This window comes from Mytilus edulis, chromosome 8 (genome assembly GCF_963676685.1).
Source record: "Mytilus edulis chromosome 8, xbMytEdul2.2, whole genome shotgun sequence".
Classification (NCBI taxonomy): domain Eukaryota; kingdom Metazoa; phylum Mollusca; class Bivalvia; order Mytilida; family Mytilidae; genus Mytilus; species Mytilus edulis.
Window position 1 is genome coordinate 47,151,248 of NC_092351.1, and position 20,841 is coordinate 47,172,088.

Sequence of the window (20,841 nt, forward strand, 5' to 3'; positions counted from 1 at the left end):
AAAACTTAAAAAACAGAAATTTTGATTAAATTGAAAAGTAAAAAGCGTAAACACATCAAATAAACAAAATACAGTCATATTCGTACAGGTATTTTGTTCTGTCGAAAATTATGGGATAAATTTTGAGTGATGCCTATCAATTGAAAAGACTACTACAGCTCTCCCATCAACACAATCTTACAAAAGTGGAAAGATACATTAGAAGGGAGGCGAAGGACACCAAAGGAACATTCAAACTATAAAGTTGAAAAAACTAACAATGTCATTGTTGTCGGGTTATTGTCTCTTTGACACATTCCCAACTTCCATAATTTTTACAAAAAAGTTATCTTAGAATGTAATGTAAAATGTAGACACAAGTGTTTTCATCTTCTTTCGTTCGGTTTGTAAGAGTTGTCTAGACTCATGCTACTGAAACGCTCAAAAGTACATGTATTATGTTAGTATGTGTGACGTTTAAATAAGAACATTTATTTCAACAGACGATAAAAACTAATCATTCCTGTTTATTCATTTTGTAGTGAAAAATCTCGTGCATTTACTAGTATGCATGGTAGGATATACTACATATATTTACTTACATTAAGAGCAATTCATTAACGTCTATACTTGACGAGATATTATTTCAAAGTTCTACCTTTAGCTGTGGTACTCTTTAATCGAATGATGATACATGTACTAGTGCATTTATGCTGACGAAGACAATCACAAGCCTTGTAAAAAACGTTTTGTTAGAAAGGTATTTGAGAATATTATCTCAAGTTTTATATATTTTTAGAAAAAGATTGTAACAGATTGAATTTAAAAATTAAGAAGGATGATTCAAATCGATATATGTATTTTATGCATATTATCGTATGTCATTAAGGTAGCACAATACAAAGATTTCTTCACTCCCAATCAGACAACTTTAAACTGATGTAATTCATTTCATTCTTCTTTATATTTTATAAATGAGGTACCAAAAGAAAGAAGAAAGATAACACTTTCAAATTGGAATAATTTCATTATGACATAATTATTACATAATTAATTATTATGTAATTAGTTGCTATATTGTGATGTCCACACTTGAATGATTTTAACTTCTTTGTTCTTCATAGCATTCCAAAATATTTTATATATTCTTGTACAACACAGCTTGACCTCCAAAACTGTGTCTCAGATTTCCAAAAACATCAATAGAACAAATTTTATACCCAATTTAATTTAGTGATCTCTTATGAATTGATGTTGCAAACTTCATTGAAGATTTATGAGAGAATGAAATACAATAGGAAAAATCTGAGACACAGTTTTGGAGGTCAAACTGTGTTGTGCAAGAATCTATAAAATATTTTGGCATGCTATGAATAACAAAGAAGCTAAATTCATTCAAGTATAGACATCACAATATGGCAACTAATTACATAACAATTAATGATGTAATAATTATGTCATAATGAAATTATCACACTTTGAAAGATTAATCCTTCTTCTTTCTTTTGGTACCTCATTTATAAGATTTAAAGAAAGATGAGTGGAATTACATCAGTTTAAAGATGTCTGATTGGGGATGAAAAATCTTTGTATTGTGCTACCTTAAGTAGAGAATAAGAGTTAGTTTGTACTAATAATATTAGTTTGTTATAGACAAAATTGGAGGTAACTAAGGCGATCGTAGGTTATAATGTCACTATCTAAAGTAAAATATACGAATCATGATGAGTAGCGATACAATTTGCAAGTAACTTATTATTTTATATTGAATAATAAATCCAGTCTGCGGACTGACTATAATCAAGGCACAAACATATCCATAACCGCACACAACAGTAAGATTTAGTTTATAAAGTTTCGAAACGTATTTCGTTTTTTTCACTCTTTGATGATTGTTTATTTTGCCATTTATAGTTCTTTTTACCTATTGTACACTTGTTTATTTCAAGATAATAGTAAACTTTATTGAAATATGTAAGATTTATAGTGCACATTTATACATAATTTAAGAATGTATATACAACATTTACACTATAACAGTAATTATAGTATTTCAAAAGCAGTCGACTGCGTTATTTTGGACTCGATCGCTACATCCAAAATTGAAGAAAAAACCTATAAGAGTGAGGTAATTACAAAATATAAGTCGGAAAAAAATATAAGCTTTATCCTGGCTACTCGCATTCGAAGTTTCTCATGACAAGTCAACATATATATAGATATAAAAACTATGTCTTGCATCCATACCGCATTTCTGAAAGCTGTTAAAAGGATAGACGTCAAGGCTATGCCACCCATGTAAACAACAGATGTCAAAAAACCAAACAATAAACTTTTAACTTATTTCAGTCTTACACTCACTTTCCAAACGCATCCATAGAGGTAAATTCAAGATCTGTTAAATCGACGTTCAGAATGTTCAGTAGATGCAATAACTTTGTTCACATCACCACCATAGTTAATTGATGACAATTTACTAAACAGTGCTGCATTGACTTCAATGGCAAAATATTTCTTAGTTTATCACAGTGGATAATGATAATCCTTAAAAAAGACATTTTTCTCATCTATCTTTTGATCTTTTACTATATTTTACAGATGTAAAACACAATAAAAGAAAGATTATAATGCGAAACATTTATTATGTCTTTCAACATGTTCAACACCAATGAGTATTGACAGGCTATATTACCTTATGCAGTGAAAATTGTAACTTCCTTCAATAATGTCACAACTTCCAATACTAACTGATCAATCCGAAACACTAATGATTCTACTCAAATATTATGATGAAACTGAGTAAAAATGTTAATGGTGTTGGTTATGCTTTTTATTCATTTATCATAAAGCAGCAGAATTTAACCGACAGCTGTCCATACTTTACTAAGCCTCTTGTATCATGTGTATTTAGTAGAACATTTTGACTCAGCTTAACACATGATGCTCTGTTTTAAATGTTTTTTAAAAAAAATCCATGACTATTAAAGTAGTAGTTCGATTTTCTGCCACCGTCATCCTGGACGACCTTATAAGTTATAATGTTAGCTACTGACCCCATACGGATCCATAGAGGGTTAGTATCCATAGGGGGTGAAGCCCTATTGTTTCTTCCTGTTGCATATTGTCATGTTAACTGATTGATATTGCCTTTACATGATTTTTTTGGAACGTATCCATTGAATCCATTGAAATAAGTAAATGAAGTGATGACTCTTTATCAAAAGAATAATATAAAACTATAAATCGGATTAACGATAACATCCTAATTTTGAATGAAGCAAACATGTTGATGTTTTTTTTAAGAATACTTTATTAATAACAATATTAAAGTTTACGTACGCAATGTACGACTGCATTCAACAATTATCAAAAATAAAAAATAAAAAAATCTTTTATCAAACAAAAAATCCGATTTCTTGCTTTTTTAATGGGAGCTAATTTTTCTCTGATACCATAGATGCTTTTTTTTTCTATCTTACGCTAGTACAATAAAACTGAATTAGTCGTTGTTTAAGTTTAAACATAAAGATTTCCAGTGCATGTATTAAACATACATACATTTAATTTCATAAAAGAGGGACGAAAGATACCAGAGGGACAGTCAAACTCATAAATCGACAATAAACTGACAACGCCATTACTAAAAATGAAAAGGACAAACAGATAAACAATAGTTCACATAACACAACATAGAAAACTAAAGAATAAAGTTCATAACTTTCATCAAACGTATTCAAGCAACGACTTTTCCATTTGTTATCAATCTTACACAGACAATAACTCTAGTCATGGAGAGAACAAAAGGGTATACATTGTAACCTGTGTTATCCGACACACTGGGACCCAGGATGTTGGAAATCTATAGTGTTGGATTAGACAGGTTATACTGTAATAGTATTGAAGGTTTAATGAACGCATGGTTTTATTTACTACGTTGCGTTTGTAAATGTCGTTTTTGCCTTTTTTCGTCCTATATAAAAAAAGATGAGAATTGCATTTCACAGACATCCTGTGTGTGAAATTTGAATATACAAGTAACTGTTTAGGTGTTACACATGTGTGTGGGTAATTGTTTTGGAAATGTGTCTACCTAATGTAGATAGCATTAGTTGATTTGAAATGAATAAAAACGTAAGGACAAAAAAAATCAGTTTTGTGTCAACTGTCCCATCAATTGTCCCAAAATTTCTTTGTGAAATCATAACTTCTCAAATAAATCAAACTACAATTAAAAAAATATATAATAAAATGTTTCCGAAATTTACTGTTCTAGCTTTTTCCACACACCAGTTACATTCTACGCAAAGCAGTAAGGACCCAAATATATATTTCAAAGTAAAGGAACATTGATATCCAAGAATTCCTCAAATCTGCTTCACATCAAACTTATTAAACGTTGCTCTCTCTGTCTTACATTTTTCTTTTGGGTCCTCTGAAAAACACTGCGAAATACTGTTAAGTGTACCTAAACATGGGATGTGCATTTTAAATCAATCCCTGATTAATCAATTGAGGATCACTATGTGTTAGGATTTTCTGTAGCTGTTCAAATTCTTGCAATAAATTTTCAAAAAAGAAGAATCCAGGAAGAAGGAAACTGCTATCTATTAAGTGTAATATTGATGTGATATCAAATGACAAATATGTTTAAAGAATAAAGGTGGGATTATCAATCATATGTTTGAATATTTCCCAGGTATCGCGAGTTAATATACTTTTATAAGTTCAGATCTTCGCAATCAACTAATACTATTAGATAACAGATTGATACTATGCGCTAATCAAATCGTTATAAAAACAAATACATATATCAAATGTTACTCAAACAAATAACGAAACATTTGTGTAACATTTTTTCCTTTTTCGAATCATCATTTTTACAAACACTTTATACTATACAATAATAGAATATTTTTATAGAATTATTTGTTTACAGTTTGCAAGTTATGGAATTGGATTAAATCTAATGCAATGTTCTCCATACGTCTATATCTCCAACATTAAGCCTAGTTGAAGACCCGTTGGTATCCGTCGGATTTTCGTTCGGATTGTTGTCGATCTGACGTATTTCCGTTCTCAATTGTATCAGTTGACGAAATTAAGATATCAACTGAACAAACATTCATAATTTTATTATTTTTTATGATGTTATATTCAGGACAATTTAAAAAGAAATCTACTAATAAAATTGAGAAAGAAAATGGGGAATGTGTCAAGGCAACAACAACCCGACCATAGAGCAGAAAACAGCCGAAGGCCACCAATGGGTCCTCAATGTAGCGAGAAACTCCCGCAACCGGAGTCGTCCTTCAGCTGGCCCCTTAAAAATATGTATACTAGTTCAGTGATAATGGATGTCATACTAAACTCTAAATTATACACAAAAACACTAAAATTTAAAATCATACCAGACTAACAAAGGCCATAGGCTCCTGACGTGGGACAGGAGAAAAATTGCGGCGGGGTTAAACATGTTTATGTATACATTTATTAGAAAATTTGATAATGACCACCAAAAGTTAAAATAAGAATATCATGAATATGGTTAATGGTTGTCTATATATAGACAATAACTGTTTAGTGTCTTTAAATATCAGCTGTATTTGTACGAGGCTAGGAAACAAGGTGTATGCGAGCTTTTAGCGAGCTATTACACCTGTTTCGAGTCGATTACAAATACAGCTGATATTTAAAGACATCGCTCAATTATTATCTATTTTAACATTACAAGTAATTTCAAAAGTAAAAACAAGTAACAAAACAGTGTCCAATTTGAAACAGGAGTGTACGAGTTGTCTTACGCTTCAGACTCGACATGTACTAAACATGCATGCTGAAATTGACATGGTTGTTTTTGTTGCACATTCATACACATTCAAGTTTTGAAATCGATAGTTGTCATTGTAGAAAAGACTGTTGTTCATGTGTGTATGTTATCAGAAAATTGATGTGATTCTTATTGCTCAAAAGAAATGTTTGAAAACAAACAGAACGTATAAAAGAAATCGTTAATTTGCAATTGATACGTAATTGGAATGCGACAATACACATTCTGAGGTCACGCAGGTTCATATATATTCAGTCCGGCAGTGGGCGGAGTTTTTAAGCGATATCTGTATAGTATACAGATACAGCATAGCGATATCTTTAGGACTTATCTGTATAGTAGAACACCCAATTGCAGGATAAATATATATATGTATGCTTGCGTATGTGTTTGTAGCAGTTCATTGTGTCTTATATTCCGTTGTTGTCCGCTTACAGTGTATGTATTCCCTGGGTTTTGGTTTGTGATCCGGATTAATTGATTTTTGACTATTTAACGGCAGTATACTACAATTGCCTTTATTTAGCCTTAATATACACAATGAAATTAGAAAATGTTATTTATTGTGTTAGATTGAAATTGTAGGAAAACACAATGTTTTTATTATCGAAGATTAATTTGGCGAACCTCGCCTTTTCCGAAGAATATCAATCTTTGTATTCATAGATACATTGTGTTTTTACAAACACATTGCTAATAATGTTGTAAACCTGCTGTTCAATATTCATACCTCATGTTTATTTTCAATCAACCATTTTCTTTAAAAAAAATGTTTATTATAAAACACGGATGTCTTTCCGAAACACAATATCATTATTCAAAGTAGAAATACGGAAGTAGTTTTTACCCACAACTTAATATGTAAAACTTTCAAATGTTTCTCCATGTCAACTGATTTCTGAAATTAGACAAAAATAGAATCTCCAACTGCTTTCTATTATTGACGTATCCATTTTACATTGTCAAATGCTAATAATATGTAAAATTAGTATCAAAGACATAAACAAAAAATATACATATGATTGGTTGTTTAACACACAGACTCATGTTCCATAAATATAGGACGATGTGGTATGAGTGCCAATGAGACAACTCTACATCCAAATAACAATTTATAAAAGTAAACCGTTATAGGTCAAGGTACGGCTTTCAACACGGAGCCTTGGCTCACACGGAACAGCAATATATAAAGGGCCCCAAAAATTAGTCATGTAAAACCATTTAAATGGGAAAACCAACGGTCTAATCTATAATACTAAAATTGCGACGTCCAATTTGTCAGTCGTCATTGGGTAAAAACGACAAATCAAAGAATTCAACTCTATATATAACTTATATAGGACAATGGTATAGATTAAAAATTACACCACTCCAGACCCTTTTGTTTTCCACATAATTAATATTGCCAATAATTAACAAGTTTCAAGTCGAATCCGATACCGATACCAATAGTATATTCACCTGTTAGCTATTACCTTATCTGTACATTCTGCATTTGACAGGCGCACCACCAAACGGTGTATTTGGGATTTTGCTATATACACGGGTCATAATCAAAGGGCTGACACTACTAAATTCAATCATTGTCAAATTGTTCCCTATTTTAGTTTTATTCAGCAATCAGCAAGACTTTCTAATATAACTAATATAGGACAGTGCTGTTGATTAAAAAATACTTCATTCCTGGATAGCCAGGACCTTTTGTTTTCCAAATAATTAATATTACCAATTATTGATAAGTTCCAGGTCGACGGGTTCAAACAGAAAGATTTGAAAGCAGAGAAAACTGTATCTTATAATCGACATGACTTTATCAGATGACAATACCAATTACTAAAATAAGGCTTAGGCATAGTTATATACTTCAATTAAGTCACGGACCCGCGATATCACGGGTGTGTACTTGTCTATATAAAATAGAGAAACGTACGAACTACATAAACAGACTACAACTACTGTACATTTGATTCCATGCATATTTGAAAGTTTGAACTTGTTTTGTAGTACATATAGATCCCTAAACTCAGATTGATTTGTAATATTCTCCTTTTTTTTAAATTTTCTAAAACATTAGAAAATAGATTTTGCATATAATCAAATTGTTCAAAACAAATGTATACACATCCCTTATCAACACTTAATCCATCTAAACATAATGGTTTTACCATTTGATCATATCTTTAAAATGCGATTTTGTTTTTATTTATCGATTTACATGTAAAATTATAAACTAAGAAATACAAACATATAAGTTCCATTAAAACTTCTTTTATTAATGTAAAAATCGAAAGCAAGCGCTATTGAAATTCTTTAAATAACCATGGATTTGGAAAATTATGCAATTGAGATAAACCATTACACTATTACTGAAACACTATTGACAAACATTAATAATTTATCCAAATGAGATATCGACTTTGTGTCTTTATAGTTCACCAACAGCTAGTGTGATATTGTGCATCGTGCATGGTTCATGTATTCAAAGTAATTTGAAAGTTTTCATTAAATTAAATTCCTGGAAAACAAATAAATGCTGACTACTTGAAAATGTGTTTTAATCATTCAGGTAAAGATATGAATTATATCCGGATTAATGAAAATTTGTGTACTAACATAAATAACCAGAATAGATGTTCTATACTAATGTTAACGAGGCCGGGATAAGGTACCGGTATTGGAAGTATCTATTAACAAATGTAAATATGTTAATAAAAGTTATTGTCATAAGTTCGATTTTTTAATTGCATGGTTAGAATTGTCTACGTAAAGGATACGTTAAAAAGTCTTTATTTATAAGCTCATTGCATCTAAGAATCAACCGGACTAAAAGCGGATTTAAGGTCTGTGTCTTACATATAAGACAACTATGTACGGACGACTGAAGTATATCTTATTACTGTTTCTATTTCATCAACGAGACAAAATCACAGTGTATGGTGAGTATTTTTCTAATTTGCTAGATTATGCACTATATCTAATTTTTTGCAACTTTCCTAATATTTTTTTTATTTTTTCTGACAGCACCTGTATTTGTCTTTATTATGAAATTAACATCATTATTACAACCTCTACAAAAAAGTGGAACTACTTTTTTCGGAATTTTTGTCATTTATTCCTAATCCTTAAAAAAAAAAGTTTCCTGATTGTTTCGATACAAATCATGTGAGAATTATGTAGTTACCATACATGAATATGATTACTTTTCTTTTGAAAAGTTTTGACATAATTTTATATAAAAAAAAGTAAAATAAAACAAGGCTTCTATTGTATATTTGTTTGTCTCGTTTGTTGTTTTTATAGAGATTAAACCGTTGGTTTTCCTGTTTGATGGATTTTACACTAGTAATTTCTATGCCCTTCATAGCTTGTAGTTCGGTGTGAGACAAGGCTCCTTGTTGAATTTCATATTTTGACCGATAATGGTTTACTTTTACAAAATATGACCAGTGGCGTAGCTAAGCCATTTCTACGAGTACGCCCGAAACTTTACAGGGGTCTGAGGGCCTCTTTGTAGTGGGGTTGATTTGGCGAAGCCTCGAGGAATTTAACAAGTTATTGAGAATGATATATTATTTCTGTCATTAAGAACTCAATAGAAACATTTATATATACTTAACAGTCTCATTCATGAAGAGTTCCGTGGGACCCTAAGTTTCGCCAGTAATTGCTGCTTTAAGTGTAAAAGTGTAATCGTTGACTGCATAAAATGAATCCCATCTAATTTCACATATAAAAGAAACTGTACTACAAAGTTGAATCTCATAAACATAGCATGCAATAACAATTAAAGAACAAATTTAGAATGAAGTAAAACATGCTTGGCCAGAGCAATCAAATGCAACATAACACAACTTAGCTCAAGAATTATCTGCAGGCAGTACAGCGACATTCCAAACAGTTTCAGGACTGAACAAGACTTTTAAAATTTGAAAAAAAAACTATTTTCAGTCTTGTAGTTGAGGTTTGGATTCAATGAAGAACAATGAACAATAAGAATGAATTGAATTTAACGTTCTACGTACCAACAAAAGGAACATGATACACGGACAAAATTGAAAAAAAAGTTCAATTAACTCTGCCGTAAATGATGATAAGTTTGATTGAAAAAGTATAAAAGGAGATTTTAACGACAAACTGGTAAATGTAGCTAGCTACCAAATGAAAAAAAAAACTTGTTTTTATCACTTTCCTCTGTTATGTTCTCTTTGTTGCAGGTAAGATTATTATTTTTTAAAGAAAAATGATAATGTTTTCAGACATGCTTGAATTTCCTTAAATTCGTCATTTAGGGGCAACAACTCTTGTAACATTGTGTCTCTAATAGCAATAACTTAAAAAAGTAGTTAAAATTATTTAAAGAGCAAACGTTCCCATAGGAATAAAACCATGTTTGTGGACTTTTTACTATAGTGGTAGATCTTGTATTGCTGACTATTTGTATGTTGACAGTTTTTACAACAGTTAACGCCATTGATATGATTGAAGGCAAAAACTCGAAAACTATTGAAATTACTGAAAAATTTCATTTAATGGTAGTAAATTCAATAAGGATACATCCAATGGCTGTTTTAAGCTATGGTTTTATAGAAAATATTAAACAGCTGACCATTTGTCCCGTTCACTCTATCTGCTTTCCCATTATAGCTTTCAAAATAACATACAAACACTTGTACACAAGATAAAACACGTCAATAAATGTCAATAACTCTTATACTGAGTCATCTGATTATTTGACTAAAACAGAATGTACGATAGTACAGACATTTTGCGCATTTTGGGCTCCTGTGGTAATTTCGCTTTTTATTTAAACTAGGCGATTGAATACAGTTAATGCTGAACTTCTAGGAAAATTGAAAACGGAAAGGCTCTAATCAAATGGCAACAACAAAAGCCCAAACACATTAAACGATTGGATTCCGACTTGGTTAAGGCATTTTTTGTGTAGAAAATGGCGGATTGAACCGGGTTGTATAGCTAACTAAACCTCTCAATTGTATGACGGTCGCATTAAATCCAAGTGAAGTTCACGTCACGAATGACAAATTAACTCCGCCACATATCGATAATAGAAGTCTTATATGTGTTTCGTATGCACAAACCCTCTTTCCACTGTTCGATGGACAAACTAATTTATATTGTTCATATCAAGCACCATGAAATCTCAGATTTTCTACAGAAGATTGATGAGTTTTACACAAGTTCTTAAAGGAAATGATCGTACACGTACAATTGTAAACACGCAAGGGATAGATTATTTCTGTCTATTTCAAAAAAGGAAAATGATATGTTTTTTGTTTTTAAAGACTGCCTGGTGATCACATACATATATTTCTTATATATTTTCCATAAGAACTCTGATTGATACTTGTCATCATCGTATATTGGCATCATACACCATCTTCCTATTTTATTTTTTGAATAAGATGTAAATGCTAGTGGTTATGGATAGTAAATGATAATATTGATAAACTGATACTTCTGTTTACGTTAAAAGCATATATCAACATTTACTCTTTCACCAGCCATGTCTGAAATATTTTATAATGTTTTACACGTTTGAGCTTCCAGCTAGTAATCTGACGTGTTTCGTCAATTGTTCATTGCAATTAAAATTTATAATAAAAATAAATCAAAGCTTTAAGCGTTACATTTTGCAGTTATGTTTATTACGAAAATGAACGAAAGTCAAGTATGTAAATTTTATATTTCACGATTATACCTCATCTAACTTACTGCTCGTTACCACGCATTTAATGTTTGTAAGTATGAATGTACACTTGTTTGAATTTTTTGATTGTTAGTGAGAAGAAAGGAACCCATCTACCACAGGAAAACATGCGATATGGACCTTGTTCTTTGTTAAAGGCCATACGTTGAACTAAAGTTGTTGATTTCTGTGTCATTTGGTCTCTTGTGGAGAGTTGTCTCATTCACAATCATACCACATCGTCTTTTTTATATTATCTAAAATCACAGAACCAATGGTACATGTACTTAATTATCTACAGTAAAACAAGACACTAGTTATATAACCCCAATTAAATTTAGATAATGTTAAAGAAAATAATTTGTAAATTTGGTTTGTAGGCCTTGAACAAATTATATGTCATTTTGATACAGACACGGTATCATGTGATTTATATTCAGTAATGACAATAACTAGTTCTAGCTATGGCAGACATGATGGAACAACATGCACTAGTTACCATGCACCATACACCAATGGTTTTCCATGCATCATTGACTCAACAAATTGGGTTAAACAACATTGTGAGAACAAACAGATGTGCTCTATTCGGCCAGGTGACATTGGTGTGGACCCATGTGTTGGTGATTTTAAATATATGACAGTTTATTACACATGTTCAGGTAAACCATTTTAACTTGAATGGACTCTTAGCTTAACCTAATTTTGCAGTTATTAGATCAACATTATTTAAAATAATTAAAGAAAAAACAATATTCAATGCACACATGCCATTGTGGATAGTAATTGATTAGTAAATTAATTACTTTATTGATTAAATAATTACCTATTAATTGATTGACAGGTAATCAATTGACTTGAAAAAATAATTATTTTTGAAAACGTTATAACAGTTTAAACATTATTGCAGTTTCTTTTGGCATATATTAAATGAGCATGTAAAACCTCAATTTGCTGTCTAATAATTTGCAATAATTTGGAACTGCAAAACTTTAAAATTATTGTATGATATTTATATGATAATCTGCCAAATCTGAACTCACAAATAAATTAAAGCAGAAATGGGTAAAACAAATAGATAGTATACAAAAAAAATGCAAATAGAGGGAAATAAAAGAGACAAATACACGTATATAGTAAAGAAAGACAGAACAGGTCAAACAATAAATAACAAATCACACAACTTTAGCGATTAAATATGGTCTTTATGATATCTGACTGAACGATGTGCTGCTTATTTGAAGATACCTCAGGTGTAAATAAAGAAGGCATTTGTTTCAGAAATAAATTCCATCAATACCAATTCATAACACAAGGTACTTAACTTGCATTTTGAAAAGTGTCAACCGGTCGCGAAAATGTGTTTCATTTCGATTTTTTCCGTTGTCAACCTTACTAAAACTTGTTACGCCGTTTTCATTGATTTATCTACACAATGGTATATAACACTCATACATTCATAGCAGGCCTATCTAAGTATGTTAACCGAGAGTATTTCATCTACCTGCACTCGATTTAAAACATGCAACTCGTAGTAAAAGGTATCTTCTTCCAACGCTCTTTATATATCTCGGTGATCAATTGGTCAAATTTTATTGGAAGGTCTTACTGTTTTTAGGAGTTATCTGACCTTATCTCATTTCATATTCAAATTCCAGAGAGAGAGTGTTAATGACATGAATGTAATTGGAAAAGTAAAAATAGAAACTCGTTACTTATAAGACATATCGCAAATGCCACTTGGTAGAGGGGTCGTGAGTTCTATTCAGACAAAAACATTTTTAGGTCTTTCCACTTTTCATGGGAAGACCTTTTGTTTTTCTTCTGATTTTTGTTTTTCTTCTGCCGTCTGAAATGCTTTTTTGTCTTACAACATATCGAATCTCCTTTTTCTTGTTATCGCTTTATGTCTAAAACAGTAAAAGATTTTAGCAAACTGTTCACCAAATTGTTCGTCTACTCTTGAGAATGATTTGGTTTATTTTGACTTGAGTGATCGGAAGACATCTTAGGGGTGTTATTTCCCTTTAAAATTTTTAGCTAAGCGATGTGTTGGATAAATTCATACAGTATAAGTCGTAGAGCCCTACAGTCTTTTGATATGAAGTCCTTGGTCCATTTGAAGAAAATTGAGGTCAAGGTCAAAGGTCAAGGTCATGTTTAAATTTTGAATTTTGCTTGTTATCGTTATTCCACAGACACTGTGACAGTAAATGATATGTTCTGTTTTCCAAATAACTGTTTACAATAAGGGGCAACTTCAACCTATTTCAGTCAAAGTGTTTTGGTTAACCCTTATAGGAGTTTTCTCCTCTTATGTATTTCAAATCAGTATTTCTCCACAACCATACAAGTGATTGATCTCCGACCTTCCGTTTTGAGTTCACTGACCTATGACCTTGAAATTGAGATCAAGGTCGAAGGTCAAGGTCATGTTATACATTTTGAATTTTGCTTGTTATCGTTATTCAAAAGAAACTGTTACAGTTAATAATATGATTTGTTTGCCAAATTACTGTTTACACAAAGGCTCAACTTCAATCTATTTCAGTCGAAGTGTTTTGGTTAACCCTTATAGGAGTTTTATCCCCTTATGTATTTCTCCACAACCATACAAATGATTGACCTGGGGTCTTTTGATTTGAGATCACTAACCTGTGACCTATGACTTTGAAATTGAGGTCAAGGTCAAAGGTCAATTTGACGTTCTAGATTTTAACCTTTGCTAAAAATTATTTTCTGTTCATAATAAAACAATTAAGTCTTCTGCATATACCTATTAATCTTATATTTTTATATCAATTTGAAGAACCAAATTACATCAACAAGGAGTGACATTTTCTAACATCGTTTTTTAATTTCATTCTTATTATCGAGGTGGAAAGACCTTCCATTGTTCTTTGAAGAATTGTATTTTAATATTGTTCTTACATCTCTTCTGAAAAAAAAATCCACATCCTTGTTATCAGTTATACTCGGAAACTACAAGTCCAATCGACCCCACGATTTGCAGTCATCAGGGCATACATGTACTAAAGGTTCATAAAACAACGTGGTGCAGATATCTCTCAAGACTTTCCCTAGAGTAAAAAAATAGCAAAGCCGTAAAAATCGCTTGCTAGGTCCGTAAATCTCAGTGAAATCCTACAATAAAATGTCCGCTCCTAGATTGAAATACTTATCTGTGTTACAAACTGGTGCTGAAAAATGTACATTATCAGAAAATAATCCTAAAATGTGTTTAAAGTTTCACCGGATCAATTAAATCCAAAGCATGCACTGCTGTTGAACTGTGATCAAAATGTCAATTTCCTACAATGACTAAAGAAATTACATTGTGTACATTCCCTCTCTATACATGGTGTCTGTTCAACGTCCCCACCTGAAAAGATATAAAAATACTAAGTTTTCGTTATTATAAACCCCCGTCACGTGATGTCTCCTGAATCTGGCGCGCGCGCTGGACCTGAAATAAAATAAAAACGTCCCAAACTAAACATGAAACTTCTCCAGTAACACAATAATATAGACCCCATACACAAACAAACCCCCCCCCCCCCATCAATCATTTTTCAAAGGGGGGAAGACCGTTTACAATTGCTTTTTTTTTTTTAAAACAATTGATTTATATTTTTTTATTTTTTTTTTATTCTTTTTAAAATTATTTATTTACTGCGAGTGGTGTGTTTCCAAGTTGGTATAATAATACGAAATAATTAGGGTTGATAAACTTGGGCAGCCTGCTACAGATGATTCAAACAACAAAAGAATGCGTATTACATGTATGCACCATTATGTAGAAAAATCAATTTAGATTTACGGCATATCAACTTTTAGTAGGGTTGACAACCGAGAAATCGGCATATAATTGATTTTCGCAACCGGGTGACATTTTTCAAAATTCTAGTTTAGTACCTTGTGTTATATTAAGGTACATAGGAAAACAGTTCTGAGACAAGTGCATATGAGCATATCATTAGAACATGAAATTATTCGTTAAAATTATTATATATTTTTACATTTTACTTAACAGTAACAATGTTGCTGCATCATGTGCATATTGCTATCGTTTGTGTGTTTTTTATGACCCATGTTGAAAATATTTGATTTTTTTAAAATGTATATCAATGTTGAGGTGCTGAAATATCTAGGTAGTAAAAAAATCTAAGGGATATTTTATAAGTCCGTTTTTCATTTTTATCATTATTTAAACTAATGTTCATAATGGTATTTTCAGATATTGATGAATGCGCTTCAAATCCATGTCAACATGGCGGAGTGTGTACAGATGGAATCAATGGACACATTTGTACTTGTGATTCGGGATACACGGGAAATAACTGTGAAGAAAGTAAGTTTATTACCTGAGATACATTATTAATGTGAGTTTTGATGCCATGCATTCTAAAAAAATGTTCTACTCAATTCTAAAATGAAACATTGTAGTTTTATGCCTAGTTTTTCAATTGGATTTAGATACATGTGATATTTGATAATTCAAGTATGATTTGAGTAATAATTATCTTTATTTTTAATGAAGTTGAATTTTTTGAGAAAAAAAAAACATAAATGCATCACGTTAATATTTTCCTTAAACAATTTTAAAATATTGATAGTTATCAAAGGTACCAGGATTATAATTTAAAACGCAAGACGCTCGTTTCGTCTTCATAAGACTCATCAGTGACGCTCAAATCAAAATAGTTATTAAGCCAAACAAGTACAAACAAGTACAAAATTCCAAAAAGTTGTGCCAAATACGGCTAAGGTAATCTATTCCTGGGATGATAAAATCCTTCATTTTTTTGAAAAATTCAAAGTTATCGAAAGTTTTAAAAATGACCATATAATTGATATTCATGTCAACACCGAAGTGCTGACTTCTGGGCTGATGATACTCTCGGGGACGTAACGTCCACCAGCAGTGGCATCGACCCAGTGGTGTAAATAGTAAGACTCATCAGTGACGCTTAGATCAAAATAGTTATTAAGCCAAACACGTACTAAATTAAATAGCAAGAAGGGCCCAAAATTCCCAAAAGTTGTGCCAAATACGGCTATGGTAATCTATTCCTGGGATAAGAAGATCCTTAGTTTTTCATTAGAGTTCAAATCTATTCTAATATGGATCTCACGTTTCAAAAAAAGAATGTGACAGTAATCGTTCATTTAATGGAACTACCTTAATTAAAATGAAAGAACACAAATTCATGACTTGTAGTTCGAAATTTACTAAGACAATGTGTAATTTACATGAAAGATATAATAATAAAAGTTTTTCATCAGTTATGTATCAATTATTACATTATATGTATGTTTCATTACAATATATATTCAGATTGGCTAACTGCACATCATGTGTTATTCCTTAAACAGTTGTATCACTCAATAAAACTTCTTATTCATGATGACACGAATTCCCACAATAAAGTACACAGGTAAATAAAATAAAAACTTGATAAAAGGCGTGTTTTCGGCGCTTCATACAAAATGTACTTCGGTCAACGCTTTTACACCCCAATAAATTTACAAAAAAGAGCATTCAATTCTTAAATAATAACTATTCTTATTCTGTACAATTTTAAAATGTAACTTTTAGATTTTGATGAATGCGGTTCCAATCCGTGTCAGAATGGTGGTACATGTTTAGATGTGATAAATGGATACACTTGTAATTGCTATCCGGCATACCAAGGAACTGACTGTACAGAGAGTAAGTTAATTTGTCTATAAATATTTCTGCAACGTCTACATAGACTGTATGACTGTTTCGTATAATTGCATTACAGACATCTATGTTTGAAGCCCTCTGCACGTTTTTTCGAGTTGTGTAGTAATGAAAGGACGATACATACATACATTAAAACGTTACTATACACATTTTACATAGTAATCAAAAAAAAAAATAACCAATCATATTTGTTTCCATAAACAGCAATGACATATACAGAGGATAATTACAAACAATTGTCGTAATAATCATTGACACATCTATAAAACATAAAATTGGAAACAAGGAAAAATCAAAAAAAGAAATCAATCAATAGCCAACAAATTATTTAACAAAAACAAAACGATTTTCATCCATAAAACATAATCTGGTGACAAAACCCTGACAACAAGCATGTTGCAATCTCTTACTTAATTATTTTTTTTTTTTTTTTTAAATTGAATGATATTTTGGATTTTTTTTTAGTTTTGAGCATCTCTATAGAGATAGTTATAGTCAAAAAGCTCAGATTTTGCAGTAACATTTGATCCGTAAATATCAAAATCATTTGTATAGTATTCAGAAAAAAAAACTTAATGAAAGAAACTGTAAGTCTCTAGGTTAAAAACAAGTTTTATTTTCACCATCTTGCCTATTTTCACTGAAGCTAATTGAATATTTTTATTTGCAGGAAATGATTTATTTGATGTTAAGTATACACTGGAGGAACACGAAAGTACCCACTTTTCTATCAAGGCTCTTTTAATGCTTTCCCGATTAAACTGTGCCAGAATGTGCACTCTAAATCACGATTGCTACGGATTCGAGTATAATGTTACTGGTCGTACATGTCAGATGATTTCGGCAATTTCAACAAGCGCTTTTGGAAAAGTGAACTATTATGTCAAACAATTTTAAATGTATCTATTAGTTATAAAGGAATCAATAGATATGTGGTATATTTATGGTTACTTTTATTTAATTTACGCCATTCGAAGATAAGGTATCCCTGATTGTTCTGCCGAAGTGTTGTTGTAATTTTCCGTTGCATTTATGTTTAGGGCATATAGAATATATGACAAGTTTTGGGTTACCTACAAAACCGTTTAAAATACTAGAAGGCATATCTATGTGCACGTAGTTTTGCACTGTAAATAAACTCATCATATATACCAGGACTAAATTTTGTATATACGCCAGACGCGCGTTTCGTCTACAAAAGACTCATCAGTGACGCTCGAATCCAAAAAAGTTAAAAAGGCCAAATAAAAGAGGGACGAAAGTAACAGTCCTACTCATAAATCTAAAACAAACTGACAACGCCATGGCTAAAAATGAAAAAGACAAACAGAAAAGCAATAGTACACATGACACAACATAGAAAACTAAAGAATAAACAACACGAACCCCACCAAAAACTAGGGGTAATCGCAGGTGCTGCGGAAGGGTAAGCAGATCCTGCTCCACATGTGGCACCCGTCGTGTTGCTTATGTGATTACAAATCCGGTAAATAGTCTAATTCGGTAGGTCACATTCATGAAAGGGAAGGGGATTGTAGTTACGACGTAAGGAACATATCCGATATCATTTGTGAAACGGTTATTCCATAACGGTCAACCAACTCGTGTGGCGTCCGTAAAATTTACGAAGGGATGATTTCAACTTCACCATTTGGAACTCTTGGTTTAATAGCTTCCTTGTGAGCGGTAACCCTCTATCAAGAAAATCATGATAGGAAATGCAAGCACGGGAATTTCGTATCAATTGGGAGATATATACCCCGTAAGCAGGTGCTGCTGCAATGTTGCTAATTAGAACTGGAAAGTTCACAATTGGAAAGCTGAAATCATCTCTTTTGTCGTTAACTTTTGTTTTCAAACGACCCTCATTGTCAATTTCTAGATGTAAGTCAAGATATGAAGCCGACTTAACTGTATCTGTAGTATCCTTTATCTCCAATTCGATTGGATAGATGCATTCCACATAGTCACCAAATTTTGAATTGTTTAGTGAAAGAACGTCATCTATATAGCGGAAAGTAGAGTTAAAGGATATTGCTAACTTCTTATCTTTCTTCCTAAGAAGTTCCTGCATGAAGTCAGCCTCAGAATAATAAAGAAACAAGTCGGCAAGTAGAGGGGTACAATTTGTTCCCATTGGGATGCCGACAGTCTGTTGAAAAACACGTCCTCCGAACGTTACAAATATGTTGTCAATCAAGAAATCAAGCATCTTGATAATATCGGTTTCAGAGAATTTTTTGTTTGAATCAGAGTGATTCTTTACAAAGTATGATTTATCCCTCCCTAAGACAAGATACTTGTTTCTACGTTGGCCATTCTTTTTGATGAAGCAAAGTAATACCAACTCTTTCAATTTGTCTTTTAGTTTGGAATGTGGAATACCTGTGTAAAGAGTAGAAAAGTCAAATGTTTTAATACTGTTACAAGATGAAAGAGAGTTAGATTGTATGTAATCTAAAAGATCTTTGGAATTTTTAAGTATCCACATCTGATTCACGCCACCTCTAGAATAGGCAGTTTCACAATAACTTTGAAGCCCGTCTTTGATTGCTGATAAAATAGATGTTAATAATTTAGAAAGAGGTTTCGTGGAGCACTTGGAAGACCCAGCAATATACCGTTGTTTGTAAGGACACTTATGTAGTTTAGATATCCAATACAGTGATGGAAGATCCAGTTCTTCATCTTTGGTTGAAATACCAAAGGAAGAAAGAACAAACCTATGATTATCCAGGATTTCCTCTCTGGTAAGTGTCGTGAGGGTATATGTTGAGTTTCCAAGTGAATTGTCTATACCTAATTCGTTTATCAAGCAATTAATGTAGTGACTTTTACAGACAAAAACGATGTTATTTGGGGCTTTGTCTGCGGGGACAACAACATATTTATCATGGAGGTCGGATAAGTGTCTAGCAACATTTGGGTCTTTTAAGATTGACGTAGAATGGGCATTGATGGACCCATTCAGTTTCTTAATTCTGATTTGTATTAACGACCTCACTGCCTTAATCCATTCGGATAGAGTGTCTACGTCTTCCTTTTCACGTTTAGCCCATTGCATGGCATAATCCTCGACTGAATCCATCAAAATTTTAAAGTTGTATTTCCAATTGATGGATTTAGGCTCACGATATTTCATATAAAGTACGAAGTTGAAGAGTATTGAGGACCAAAATTCCTAAAAGTTTTGCCAAATTCAGCTAAGGTAATCTATGCCTGAGGTAGAAAAGCCTTAGTATTTCAAAAATTCAATATTTTGTGAACAGTTGATTTATAAAGTAACCATATTAATAATAATTCATGTCTATGACTACTGGGCAAACATGCGTAGTAAAACATATTGAATGGAAAATGTCAAGGTGATATTGTAGCTGAATGTAAATAAATCATTGAAAATGAAAGAACAAGTCGTAAAGGCTGTACAGCTAATATATCACATTTATTTTTGCAAACTTAAACAATATAAAAAAAAAATCTTCGTTTAGTGCATGTGTGAGCCAAAATGAGTGCCTGTGAAAAAGTGAAAAAGTTCCAGTAAACTACTATCACAGGAAGTATGTTTTTTAGAACTTTTTGCACATATATTTTCTTTAC

General features: G+C 31.7%; 1 protein-coding gene across 1 annotated transcript in view; it reads left to right on the plus strand.

Moving 5' to 3' along the window:
• Window positions 1-18,156, plus strand: part of LOC139484139 (fibropellin-1-like) — a 134,253-nt gene extending 116,097 nt beyond the window's left edge. The window contains exons 11-13 of the mRNA XM_071267867.1: window positions 15,751-15,864; window positions 17,113-17,226; window positions 17,915-18,156. Coding sequence (XP_071123968.1) covers window positions 15,751-15,864; window positions 17,113-17,226; window positions 17,915-18,141 — 455 coding nt within the window. The 3' untranslated portion in view covers window positions 18,142-18,156. The remainder of the gene's footprint in view (window positions 1-15,750; window positions 15,865-17,112; window positions 17,227-17,914) is intronic.
• The last annotated feature ends 2,685 nt before the right edge of the window (window positions 18,157-20,841 follow it).